Source organism: Macaca thibetana, chromosome 10 (genome assembly GCF_024542745.1).
Source record: "Macaca thibetana thibetana isolate TM-01 chromosome 10, ASM2454274v1, whole genome shotgun sequence".
NCBI classification, from domain to species: Eukaryota; Metazoa; Chordata; class Mammalia; order Primates; family Cercopithecidae; genus Macaca; species Macaca thibetana.
Window position 1 is genome coordinate 60957206 of NC_065587.1, and position 14349 is coordinate 60971554.

The 14349-nt window shown below is 49.0% G+C and overlaps 1 protein-coding gene across 2 annotated transcripts in view; it reads right to left on the reverse strand.

Annotated features, from left to right (window-relative positions):
• Positions 1-3384: 3384 nt before the first annotated feature.
• The window catches only part of PPP1R16B (protein phosphatase 1 regulatory subunit 16B), a 121253-nt gene continuing 110288 nt past the window's right edge, over positions 3385-14349 (reverse strand). For both annotated transcript variants that reach the window (XM_050807115.1, XM_050807114.1), the window contains exon 11: positions 3385-8262. In XM_050807115.1, coding sequence (XP_050663072.1) covers positions 8007-8262 — 256 coding nt within the window. In that variant the 3' untranslated portion in view covers positions 3385-8006. The remainder of the gene's footprint in view (positions 8263-14349) is intronic.

Consider the following 14349-nt stretch of genomic DNA (forward strand, 5'->3'; position numbering starts at 1 on the left):
GCAGGCCCACTTTATAGGCAACCTTTGAATCAAACAGGCCCGCGCCATTGGCCGCACCTCCCCGCCTCGACTCTCCCATTGGCTGCATTCCTTCCAATAGCGGAGCGAGGCGGGGCGCAAGCCTCTACGGTTCCGCCCCCTCATGCGTTATTGGCTGCCATGCTGGGGTTGCTAAGCCGAATTTAAACTTGCAGGGGCGAGGCGGGCCGCAGAGCAGGGACAGAGCGGGGAGAGCCGGGCTCCTGGCCATCCCAGGGCGCCCCCTGCCGGCCGCCCCCCAGTGCGGCCCTACAAGGCCAGGGACAGTCAGGCCTAGGCAGTGAGGAGAGGCAGGTGCCGGCTCCCAGACACGTTGGCCACGCTGCTCCTAGGCTCTCAGAGCTTTGGTATGGCCAAACATATCGTCTTTATCCCCTGCCTTTAACCACGTATTCATTCATTAAAAAAATACCGGCTCATCATATTAGGACCGCTCCTTTGCTTACACCCTCGGGTAGTCTTCTCTCATTTCATCAGTTTTTGCCTTGTAAAACTCCAACCAACCCTGGTTGTATCCTACTTTGCACCTGCACCCCGGCAGCCCTACAGGGCTGGAGAAAAAAACAAAAAGAGCATAACCATGCTTACTGACTGGTCATGTTTTACATTCATAATCTGTAAGACTACCTGCTAGGAGGCCGGGCGCGCAGTGGCTCACGCCTGTAGTCCCAGCATTTTAGGAGGCCTAGGAGGGCGGATCACCTGAAGTCAGGAGTTTGAGACCAGCCTGACCAACACGGTGAAACCCCGTCTCTAGTAAAAATACGAAAATTAGCCGGGCATCTTGATGTACGCCTGTAATCCCAGATGCTCGGGAGGCTGAGGCAGGAGAATCACTTGAATGCGGGGAGAGGAGGTTGCAGTGAGTCCAGATCACACCACTGCACTCCAGCCTGGGCGACAAGAGCGAAACTCCATCAAAAACAAAACAAAACAAAACAAAACAAAACAAAAAAAAAACTGCCTGGTAGGCCACATTTCCCTCATTCTCTCTACCTTTTCCTCTCTGACAGCTTGCCTCCTATGTCACCGAGAACACAGAAGCAGTGAGAAGGGAACGTCCACGTGCGCCCATCTAGTCTACCTTCCTGTCTCCATCGCTGCCCATATACTGGGCATTGATGAACTGCGCCTGTGCCCATCCAACCCCAACCCCTCTGCCTGGGCACTTCCAGCCCCTCTACTACTCACCAGCATCACTCCAGCAACCTCCTTCTTTCTCCTGGAACATCAGCTTCCCTCTTTACTGATTCATTTCTATCAACCTACACGCATGCTGAAATATTTTTCGTCTTAAAACAACCCTCTTTTGACTCTACATTCCTCTAAAGCTCCCCATCTCTCTTCTTACTTTTGCAGCATAAAATCTCAGATGTGGCTGGCCATGGTGACTTGCACCTGTAATCCCAGCACTGTGGGAGGCCAAGGGAAGAGGATCACTTGAGCCCAGGAGTTTGAGACCAGCCTGGGCAACATAGTAAGATCCTGTCTCTACAAAAAAATACAAAAGTCAGCTGGGCATGGTGGTGCGCCTAACTCTTAGTGCATGGCAGTGCTCCTGTTGGTCCCAGCCACTGGGAAGGCTGAGGCAAGGGATCACTTAAGCCCAGGAGTTTGAGGCTGTAGTGAATTATGATCACACCACTGCACTCCAGCCTGGGTGACAGAGTAAGACCCTGTCTCAAAAAAAAAAAAAAAAAGAAAAGAAAAGAAAAGAAAAAGAAACCCTCAAACCAGTTGTCTATACCTGCTGTCTCCAGTTCCCTTCCAGCCCTCTTCAATCAGGCTAAAACCCTCACTTCTTTACCAAAACCTCTTGTCAGGTTCATCATGAGTTCCACAGAGCTAAATCCAACAATCAATTTTCAGTCCTCATCTTTCTTATGTAAATGAAAAGTGCGTCATAAATGTGAGAGGTTGCTATTATTATTTAGTAACCAATAACCTTTTTAAATGGATGAATGCCTGCGGCTATTCAGACGCCTCTCCCTCTCTTCCCCTGCTCTCCTCATCCCTTTGTGAAGTTTCTCAAGAATAAGTGTGGGGCCTTCCATGTGTCCCTGCTCTGGTATCCAGTGTCTGGGAGGCTATAAGAGAGCACCTTTTTTTTTTTTTTTTTTTTTTTTTTTTTTTTGAGATGGAGTCTTGCCCTGTCACCCAGGCTGGAGTGCAATGGTGTGATCTCGGCTCACTGCAACCTCTGCCTCCCAGGTTCAAATGATTCTCCTGCCTCAGCCTCCAGAGTAGCTGGGATTACAGGCTCGTGCCACCACGCCCGGCTAATTTTCTGCATCTTTAGTAGAGACGGGGTTTCACCACATTGGCCAGGCTGGTCTCGAACTCCTCACCTTGTGATCCAACACCCTTTTCATCCTCTTTAAAGAAAAACACCAACAAAGTTCTGTGTGGGACAAGGACCAAGGATTGTGGTCTGAGGCTGTGCAACCACATAGCTTCTGTATGGCTGTAATGCTTGAGGTAAAAAATGAGAATGGCCAGGGCCTTAGCTGCTGTATTGCTGTCATAAGGTGAAGTACTTTATAGTATTATACTTCCCCACAATAAGCACACGAGGGGAAAGAGTGGAATAGGGCAGGGGGAAGAGGACAGGACACATCAGTGTACTCCAAGAATGGGACAGAGGAGAGGGGCACCCTTGTCATGAGACAAATGTCATGAGAGGCCAGGTGCGGTGGTTCACACCTATAATCCCAGCACTTTGGGAGTTCAAGGCGGGCAGATCACTTGAGGTCAGGAGTTGGAGACCAGCCTGGCCAGCCATGGTGAAACTCTGTCTTGATTAAAAATACAAAAAATTAGCTGGACATCATGACAAGCGCCTGTAATCTCAGCTACTTGGGAGGCTGAGGCCGGAGAACCGCTGGAACCCGGGAGGCAGAGATTGCAGTGAGCCAAGATCGCGCCACTGCACTCCAGCCTGGGTGAAAGAGTGAGACTCCGTCTTAAAAAAAATAATAATAATAAATAAATATCAGGAAAAACTTTGAAAATGTATGGAATAAATATATGCAACTCTAGGGCCTCATGTTAATTTCAAAGAGAATATTTGACAGAATGAAGGTCATTCCCAACCACCAATCTTTTCTTGAATTCATCAGTTTTCACCATCTCCCAGTCTGGAGAGACATCTGCTCCAGGTCTGAGCCCCCAAAGCTCCCTCTACTTCAGGGGCCTCATGGGAAAGCCCTCTGTGGGGAAGGGGTAGGGTAAGGGGGAAGAGACTAGAAGCCCTCACCCACCCTCTATTCCAGAAACCTCCTCTTTGTGAATTAAAGTCAGCACTGTTCAAGTGAGCTCACAGCAATAACCACTCACACTAGCAGGTGTTATTAAAAGGAATTTAATAATTTTAATTAAAAACTCTTAACAGCGAATTCCGTCACAGGCCTTGGCATCTGGAAGCAACTCCAGGGACATGTGCCCCCTTTGGGATGTGGCTGACCCACGGTTTTGGACCCGAGGCCCACCGGTGCCGCGTGGCGAGGGGCTACCTGGAAGTTACTTCAATACGATATCAAAGATCCGCGAAGATTTTTTTAAAAAAAGTTTTAAATATATTAGACTCTCTTGATTGCCATTTTTACACAAAGCTGCTGATACAGTATACAGAGTTTTAACTTTTTTTTTTCACATAAAATACATTTTTTAAAGTGTTCTCTGTACATCAGTGGCTTCTGGTCTGGTGAATTATTGCGGAGGGCTGGGGGTCTGCAGACTTTTCCTGGGTGTGCAGAGCCAGGCCCCGCACGGTGGCACTTGCAATGCCCATGGGAAGCGGGCCCTCTGGCCAACAAGAGAGTCCTGTCGGGGAGAGGGCTATAGCTTCTGGCACAGGGGGTCACTTTTGCAGAGTCATCCACTGACCATTGGACCCTTTGCTCTTATGTGCCCTGGGGCAGGGGAGACCATCCCCAAGTTACAAATAGCAAGAGTTAAATACAGTCTTTCTGGGCATCTTGAAAGGAGCACCCTTCTTGAAAGTACCCCAGTATCCTGCTCTAGAAGAGAGAGCAGGTAGGTGAGAGAGCTCAGGATGAAAAGGTATCTGACACCAACAACCACAATGGTCTCATGTTATTACAAAGCCAGCAAACCGGTGGGGCAGGACAGGGTACACACCCTTGTTAACTTTTCTAAGCCCCTTGGAAATGGATCAAACGGTGCAGAGCAGTTTTACTTATGCTGCATATTTGATGGAGAATTCTATCCTGAAGTCTTCAGTAGCTCTGGGCCTAGAGTTTATTCGGCTTCCCTAAGCTACTCGCCAGAAACCCACAGTCTGGTGATAGCCACCAACTTTCAATTGTTTGGGGCATATGATGGTGAGTCATGCAGCACCTGCTTTGGAAGTGGTCTCCTTTAATCTAATGAGGAGCTGCCACAGGACCTGGGTCTCAGCAGGAGCCAGGCATCTGGCTGACTTTGCCTGGTTTCTCCCAGCTCCCGAATCCACCCCTGCCATGGAGGGAGGCAGATTCCTGGGGAAAGGCTTTGATGCTGAAGGAAACAGCAACTTTTCCTCCCATTATCCATTAGTGGGGTGAGGGGACTATGTAATAAATGAGCCACCATGAGCAAGAAACAATGACTTTAAAAACCTGAGATGCATTTGGCAGCAAATTGCAGAACAGTCTTCTAGACACTGATCTCAAGCTGATATTATAGAGTCCCCCAAAGATGCTGGCTGAAGGCAGCTATCACTGAAAGTTCCAGATGGAGCTGGATGATGTCTGCCTGGAACCCGAGACCCAGCATCTATAACTGCTGGCAAATGTTATCCAGGGGTGGCCATGACAGCTGTTCCCAGCTAAAGGAATTCAGACTCTAAGGATTCTGGGAGCTGAAAAGCAAAGGGTCGCTGGACCAAGATGCAGACACTTTGCCTCAGGTGACTTGAATGGGACTGCTGATGCCTGTGATCCCCAAGGGGCAGAAACCACAAAGAACAATTCTCTTGACTCTGTCTTATTCCTCCTTTATCGGCAGAACCTAACATAGTGGCTGGCATGTTGCAGCTACTCAGTAAATTACGTGAGTGAATTAATGAATGACGGCGGCTCATTCATTGGAGGTTAGTCTCCAACTTGTCTCTCAACACTCAGAAGACCTACAGGGAAAGCTCCCCAGGGACTTAAAGCCCCAAGAGGGGATGGTTTATCCCTGGCTGAAAACATGAGCCAATGCCTGAGAGTCACCCGTGTGTGAAGTCAGCTCCTGTCAGGGAATCACCTGGGATTCCCAGCCTTCTGGGTGGAGAGGAATGGCCCAGGAGGCAGGAGGCATGCGGAAAAGGAGGGAATGGCCTCAGGTGCTCAGTGGGTTGGGCAGCACATGCCTTCAGTGTTTGGCCCCTGAGCAAAAAGATCGGAAAACCTGCCCAGCTCTCTCCTGAGGAGCACGTGGCTTCCCTCAGAACTCCCTACCTTGTAGCTAAGGTCGGCTCATGAGGGCTTTCAGCGTCAGTCTGGGCTCATACTGTTTTACAGCCAATGGTACGTGTGTTTTACATCATCCTGTCCTGTTCCAGCCACAGCCTGAGATGTTGAAGAGCCCACCCCAGATGGCAGGGACGTGGGAAGCATCTGTGCACCTGTCTTCAGCCTCCTGGGCCGCCTCCACCTCTACTCTAGAATACATCTGTCCTGGCACTGGGGTGGAGGTGGCCTGATGCTGAGAACCTCTCCCCTTCCAGCAGCCACCAAGGGCGCAGTCACTCCCATGGGCCCTCTACTCTCTGGTCCAGTCGCTCTGCTCCTGGGAAAGCATCACTCAGGCTCCCTGAAGTCCAGCTTCCTCTCTGCGTTATGGGGCCGTGGGGGCCACAGTAGGGGGCTAAGAATGAAGAATGACAAAAAGCAGATCCCATGACAAAAGTTGTGGCACAAGGCGGGGATGGTCTTCCAGCCCCAAGCCCCTAGCCCAGGTGCCCCTCAGGGAAAGTTTCTCATAGACTGAGAAAGAAGTGGGTTAAAAAGAACCCAGATCTGTTCCCCAGATTAAAATCTGGACCTAGGGGACCCCTTCAGAGCTCTAAGGAGGTAGTTTAAGGACAAATAAAAAGGCGCACAGAGCAGGGGACAACCTGCAGCTTGTTGGTTGCACCAAAAGGTTCTGGCTGAGCCTGTGGGCAGTGCCCGTGCCATGGGCAACTCCAAAGGGGGTCCTGGGAGAATCAGCAGTGAGGGGAGAACAGCCATTCACAGTCCTCCCTCCCCAGCATCAGGAAGGCTGGGACTATGAAACTGCAGAGCTGGGCAAGACCCAACTCCGGCCCTACCACGGCTCTCCTGAATGCAGGACGGGATATTGACCACGTGCACCCTGGATTCGCAGATTTGGGACATCACCACTCCTGCAAGTGCAGGCTGGGAGCCCCTGGGCCAGGCAGGAACTCAAAAGGGCTGACTGGCAAATCTGCCTCACCAAGCATCCCCAGAAAAGCAAAAGCTGGGCCTGGGATCCTGAGCACTGACTCCACACACATGACTGATGGGGGTGGATGGGGGTGGGAGGTGGAGGTAGGCTGGCCCCTAATTGCTTGCTCTGACAGCTCAGTCTGAGGAGGGCTGGCTGAGATGGGCTGGGCTGAAACAGTCTGGATATTCACAAAGACCCAAGGGTGCTGGGCTCTGTCACTGTTAACTAGCGACTGTTTTTTTAAATTAACTGGCCTCTCTGGCTGGAAAAGCATTCCAATGGAAGCTCCTCACTTAGCTTCATTTTTCCAGCACCAGCCAGTAAAACCCAGTGACCGTGATACGATCAGCAAGAAGAAGTGAATTCAGATACCTCCCTCCCTCTAGGAGTTTTACAGACTGCAGGAATTTTTAAAATCAGATATACTTTTGTAAATACTGACCTTGTCCCCCTCCCACACCCTTCTGCCTTTGGCACTTCCATCCAAGAGGAAAACATGATTTGGTTGATTCCAGAAATGGAATCGCCTGGTTTTCCCCCTTTATCCCTGGATGGTCATACAGCTGGCTCCTGGCATGGGTAGAAGTGTGGCTCTCAACAAGGCTGCAGGGAGCAGGTCTGTGTCCATCTCATCTACCCATGTAGGTTCCTGGCTCCCTCTGAACACAGCGAGGACTTCTCGCTCCTGTCAGGTGTGGCTGGTGGCCCAGACCTTGGGATGACTCTGAGCAGGACTATGGGTCTCAGCTTAGCAGGTCCCCTCCCCTGCTAAAGCCACATTGGCAGTGGTAATGAGACTCTGAGTCTTAATTTCCATCCTTTTGGGAATACCCCATACATTCTAAGCCCCCTTGCTTCCCCTGAGCCCAGGTATGTCATTCCTACACACACTGATCGAGCTTGGGTGTGCGTGTGTGTCTGTGTGTGTGTGTGTGTGTTGATGTGACATGCACATACTGATCCGGAGAAGCCTTTATACCAAGAATAGAGCTGGGATCTCAAGCCCACCCTCCCAAGATCAGACAGCAGAGTGAGCCAGGAGGCCATGACGGGCCTTGTGTCAGATGGCAGACGATGCAGCAGGAAGCAGAACCATGGGACATGGGACATGGGATGCTATGGGCAGCCAGGTGAGGGCTGGGGTCTGAGTTCCTCTGAAAAGCAGAGCCCACCTCTCCCCAGCTGCCCTATGACACCTCCCCAGCCAGGGCTGTCGGGCTGGCCTGGATTCCAGGAGCCCCTCTCCAGGCATCTCCCTCCTCCATCACACGGAGACTAGGAGATACGGCAACAGCCATGCACCTTCTCCTCCATCTCCTCTATGGGGGCCTTGAACTTTAAAAGTGGGGGATCTCCGCTGGTGACCGTGTAATATACCGAGGTCCCATTGCTGCTGTACGGTGAAGTTCTGCCTCCGATCAAGGGGGCCTTGCCTTCACTGCTACTCTCGCCCGTCCTGGCCATGCTGCTGCCCAGGTGGGTACTAAGGAAGGGGTGGCTGAGCAGCTTGGCTGCAGCCCGCTGCCGCTTCAGCTCCAGAAGCGTCTGAGGGCTCTGCTCCTTGTAGCTGCTCCAGGGCGGGGTGGCGTCAGCCACGCCAGGGTTGCCATAGGCCATGCTGTAGTCGGGCACCTCATGCACCTTCCAGACATCGCCATTGGCCAGTGCATACTGGTAGGCACTGACCGGAGCCCGGAGGCCATTCTCAACAGGCATGTCCAATTCACCTCGTGGGATCTTGGTAGGAAATTCGGAGAGTAGCACTGGCTTCTCCAGCCTGGGGTTCTGCGAGTGAGAAGGACAACATTACCAGCTGGCTGGAAGATCTGAACCTACTATCCACCTGTCTCTCTGCTGAGGGCATTATTCTTTAGACCTTTCCCCTATCTGTTTTCCCTCTCTGGGTATTGGGGCCAGGGTTGTCCTTTGGGGAACCCCCAATCTATGAATTTTTGTAGAGCTGACTGACCCCTGGTCTTGCTCCAGGGCCTGGATCATGACCTAAGGCCTAGCCAGTCAACATATTTCACTACCGGGATTGGCCCAGGGATGAGTTCTTAACTGAAATTGCTTCAGTGAAGCAACCCTGGGACTTCTGCGAGAACAATTGGGAAAGAGAAGTTTCTGTAGGAACTGTGGGTAGTAAGAATGATGTAAGCTGAGGGCTGGGGAGATATTATGTTGAAGGGTCTGCTTGCAAGTGAAGTTGACATGAAGGAAAACTAAGAGAGACTGCATCCCAATGACACATTTGAAGCCCAGGATCCTTCCAGGCCCAGACTTTTCAGTTGCATAAGCCAATAAATTCCTTGTGTGTAAGTCCATTTTAGTTGGGTTTTTCAGTCACTTGTAATCCTTCCTCTGTATTTGAAGCATGTCTCACAAAGATTCTTACCCAGGGACCCTGTATACCCAATAATCCTTGGATAACAAGAGTTTGAAAAGTAGCTGCTTCCTAAAAACTATAAACTAAAAAATAGATACAAGCGACAATAACATTTAAAGCACAGCAAAAATCACCATGAACAAGGAACAAGGTCAAAAGACACATGAAGAAACTAGAAAAATATTTTCAACATATACGACAGAAAAGAGAGTAATTTTCAAAAAGTATAAAGAACTCTTCAAAGTTTTTTGTTTTGTTTTGTTTTGTTTTGTTTTTGAGGCGGAGTCTCGCTCTGTCGCCCAGGCTGGAGTGCAGTGGCCGTATCTCGGCTCACTGCAAGCTCCGCCTCCCGGGTTTATGCCATTCTCCTGCCTCAGCCTCCCGAGTAGCTGGGACTACAGGCGCCCGCCACCTCGCCCGGCTAGTTTTTTGTATTTTTTTTTTTTTTAGTAGAGACGGGGTTTCACCGTGTTAGACAGGATGGTCTCAATCGCCTGACCTCGTGATCCGCCCGTCTCGGCCTCCCAAAGTGCTGGGATTACAGGCTTGAGCCACCACGCCCGGCCTTTTTTTTTTTTTTTTTAAATGGAGTCCTGCTCTGTCTCTTACGCTAGAGTGGAGCAGTGGCACAATCTCGCTCACCACAACCTCTGCCTCCCGCGTTCAAGCAATTCTCCCACCTCAGCCTCCCGAGTAGCTGGGATTACAGGTGCACACCACCACACCCAGCTAATTTTCATGTTTTTATAGAGACGGGGTTTCACCATGCTGGCCAGGCTGATCTTGAACTCCTGACCTCAAGTGATCCACACTCCTCGGCTTCCCAAAATGCAGAGATTGCAAGCATGAGCCACCATGCCCAGCCAAAAGTCAATTTTTAAAAGACTACCTACCCAGACCGGGAGTGGTGGCTCACGCCTGTAATCCCAGCACTTTGGGAGGCCGAGGTGGGTGGATCACGGGGTCAGGAGATCGAGACCATCCTGGCTAACACAGTGAAACCCCGTCTCTACTAAAAATACAAAAAATTAGCCGGGTATGGTGACGGGTGCCTGTAGTCCCAGCTACTCAGGAGGCTGAGGCAGGAGAATGGCGTGAACCTGGGAGGCAGAGCTTGAGCCGAGATCGTACCACTGCACTCCAGCCTGGGCAACAGAGCGAGACTCCGTCTAAAAAAAAAAAAAACCAAAAAAAAACCTACCTACCCAATAAAAATAGTAGGCAGAGGATACTAATATGCAGCCCACAGCAAAATATATAGATATACATGGCATTGGAAAAAAGTATTCATCCTCACACATCGTTAATAATATAAAAATTAAAACAACAAAATATCACTTTTAGATATCACATTGACAAATATGTTTAAAGTGTGTTATTACTCAGTGTTGGCAGGGGTATAGGGAAATGAGTGAGAATGTAAATTGCTACAGTCTTTTTGATGGACAATTTTGCATCATCCTTCAGTGAAATTTTTTTTCTTTTTTTCCTTTCTTCTCTCCCCAGCTCTTCAGTAAAAAAAAAAAAAAAATAGGCCTGGCGCGGTGGCTCAAGCCTGTAATTCCAGCACTTTGGGAGGCTGAGACGGGCGGATCACGAGGTCAGGAGATCGAGACCATCCTGGCTAACACGGTGAAACCCCGTCTCTACTAAAAATAAAAAAAAAAAAAAAAAAAAAAAAAAATAGCCGGGTGACGTGGCAGGCGCCTGTAGTCCCAGCTACTTGGGAGGCTGAGGCAGGAGAATGGCGTAAACCCAGGATGCGGAGCTTGCAGTGAGCTGAGATCCGGCCACTGCACTCCAGCCTGGGCGGCAGAGTGAGACTCCGTCTCAAAAAAAAAATAATAATAATAATGATAATAATTTTTTAGAAAAGATTATATACTTTGCACCAGCAAGCCTATTTCCCAGATTTTCTCTCTCATTAGTGCAAAGCCTAAAAGTCATCACTGGGCAAGCAGGAAATTGTGGCCAGTACTTCTATTGGAATGTTCTGTAGCTTGTAAAAAGAATGAACGAAGTCTCCATGAGTTGGCATGGAAAGATGTCGAAGATATATACATAATCTAGTTTTCTAACATATATATAATAACACATATATATAATAACATATATATGGTAATATGTGATAAGGCAAAGAACACTTTCCTTAGTAAGTTTCCATTTATGAGTGTGTATTTCTTCTCTTTCTCCTTTTAGAGTCAGGGCCTCACTATGTTGCACAGGCTGGTCTTGAACTCCTGGTCTCAAGTGATCCTCTCACCTCAGCCTCCCAAAACACTGGGATTACAGGCATGAGCCACCGAGTCCACTTTTTTTTTTGTTAATGGCTCCTTCTGAACTATGCAGGCAGACTGATGCCATGTCATGCGGAGACCGTTTCTTGGTGGTCCTAGTCAGTGCTTCTCAAACTTCGATGTGTATGTGAGTTGCCTAGGGATATTGTTAAAATCCGTATTCTGATTCAATAGGTCAGGGTTGGGGCCTGAAATTTGGCACTTCTAAGAATTTCCTGCTGATGTTTAGAGTGGCAAAGATCTGAGACACTGATCCCATCTTCGATGCACATTGGCATCATCTAGACCATTAAAAACATGTACAGGCCGAGCGCGGTGGCTCACGCTTATAATCCCAGCACTTTGGGAGGCTGAGGTGGACGGATCACTTGAGGTCAGGAGTTCAAGACCTGCCTGGCCAACATGGTGAAACCTTGTCTCTACTAAAAGAAAAATACAAAAATTAGACAGGTGCAGTGATGCATGCCTCCAATCCCAGTTACTCAAGAGGCTGAGGCAGGATAATTGTTTGAAGCAGGAGGCAGAGGTTGCAGTGAGCCAAGATTGTATCATTGCGCTCCAGCCTGGGCAACAGAGTGAGACTCCATCTCAAAAAAAAAAAAAAAACAAAAAAAAAAAACCCATATACAACACCAATCTGAAAACATCACATATTATATAATTCCAAGTATATACCATTTTGGAAAAGCAAGACTATGGAAACAGTAGAAGATCAGTGGTTGCTAGGGTTTGGGGAGGAAGCATAAGTAGAACACCAGGGCTGTTTAGTGGGATAGACTTGGTCTCTTTAACCAGTTGTTCGCAATCTCAGCTGTCTAATATAACCACTTAAACCAATTGGCGAGAGCATTCTGTGTGACCCTATCATGACGGACACATGACATTATGCATTTGTCAAAACCCACAGGAGGTACAGCACAAAGAGCAAACCCAACATAAACTATGGGCTTTAGTTCACAATAAAGTATCAATATTGACCCATTGGTGGTAACATATGTACCACACTAATGCGAGTTGTTAATAACAGGGGAAACCAGGGTGGAGGGGGGTTTATATGGGAAATATCTGTACTTTCCACTCATTTTTCTAGAGTTCTAAAACTGCTCGGAAAAAAAAATCTATTCGTTTAAAAAGAAAAAATCCGGCCGGGCGCGGTGGCTCAAGCCTGTAATCCCAGCACTTTGGGAGGCCGAGACGGGCGGATCACGAGGTCAGGAGATCGAGACCATCCTGGCCGAGATCGCGCCACTGCACTCCAGCCTGGGCGACAGAGCGAGACTCTGCCTCAAAAAAAAAAAAAAGAAAAAGAAAAAATCCCTGCTGGGTGCAGTGGCTCATGTCTGTCATCCCAGCACTTCGGGAGGATGGCGTCAGCCTGAGAGTTGGAGACCAGCCTGGGCAACATAGTGAGACCTCATCACTACAAAAAAATTTAAAAATTAGCTGGGCATGGTGGTGCGTGCCTGTGGTCCCAGCTACATGGGAGGCTGGGCAGGAAGATCACTTGAGCCCAGGAGGTTGAGGCTGCAGTGAGCCATATTTACACCACTGCAGTCTAGCTTGAGTGACAGAATGAGACCCCATCTGAACAAAACAAAACAAAACCCACCTATATCCATCTCCAGTGTCAGAAATCAGAGCACTGAAGGAAGAGGAATTAACTCCGGCCTGAAGGATGTGGGTTAGATGAAAGAGGTTTTCTCATGATGCAGGGAACTTCTAAATATATTTATCTGCCTAATGCTTAATGAGATACAAATTATGGGCTGAGTCCTATGCAAATAAGAACACAACTGACCCTAGAACACCCTTTGTGGTAGGCACATCATCTTGGCAATGGTGAACTGAGATACTGGAAAACAGGAAGGTTAAATGAAACCCCCACCTTTCGTGTTCTGGGGAATGGCTGACTGCACAGAATCACCCTTCCCCACAGGATTTCCAGAGCGCTCAGACGACCCCTCCTTATCCTAGGACAACCCAAACACAGTTCCCCAAATTCTCATTCTTTTTCTCTGCAATGATTAGCTAAACTGTCAACTTATCAACTGAAATTAAATGCTTGCTAAATGATTTTTTTTTTTTTTGAGATAGAGTCTCACTCTGTTGCCTAGGCTGGAGTGCAGTGGTGTGATCTTGGCTCACTGCAACCTCTGCTTCCCAGGTTCAAGTGATTCTCCTGCCTCAGGCTCCCAAGTAGCTGGGATTTCAGGCACCTGCCACCACACCTGGCTATTTTTAGTAGAGACAGGGTTTCACCATGTTGGCCAGGCTGGTCTCGAACTCCTGACCTCAGATGATCCACCCACCTGGGCCTCTCAAAGTGCTGGGATTACAGGCGTGAGCCAACGTGCCCAGTGGTAAATGATTTAACCAAATTTTAGTTAAGCTGCTCCCCTCCCCACAGGATCCTGGACTTTGACTCACCCTGAGGGTAAACAAGCACTGCAATGCAGAAAAACTCTCCTGAAGACCCTTCTGGAAATGGGCTGACCATGGGACACACATTCCTGGTCAACTGTCCAATTACACCACCTGCTCGTCCCACCCCCGACCCTCAGTCCTTGCAACCTCTGTCTTCCTCCCTAGGAAATGAACTCCTTTCTCCCTGACCTGCGAGATCCTTGCCAATTCTGTGGTCGAAGCAATCTACTTACTGCTGCAATCACTTGAAAAACAGTCTCTCTTTAGGTTTGAAAAACAACGACATGGCCGGGCGTGATGGCTCACGCCTGTAATCCTAGCACTTTGGGAGGCTGAGGCGGGCAGATCACGAGGTCAAGAGATCGAGACCATCCTGGCCAGCATGGTGAAACCCTGTCTCTACTAAAAATACAAAAATTGGCTGGGTATGGTGGCATGCGCCTGTAGTCCCAGCTACTCAGGAGGCTGAGGCAGGAGAATCACTTGAACCCGGGAGGCAGAGGTTGCAGTGAGCCAAGATCGAGTCACTGCACTCCAGCCTGGCCACAGAGCAAGACTCCATCTCAAAACAAACAAACAAACAAACAAACAAAAAACCAACGACAAACATATACAATGCCAAGGTCCCAACTCCTGAGGTTCTGATTTAGTCTGTCTGTACTACTTCTTAAACATTAGATTAAAAAACAAGGGGCACGTTGGCTCACGCCTGTAATCCCAGCACTCTGGGAGGCCAAGGCAGGCAGATCACTTAACGTCAGGAGT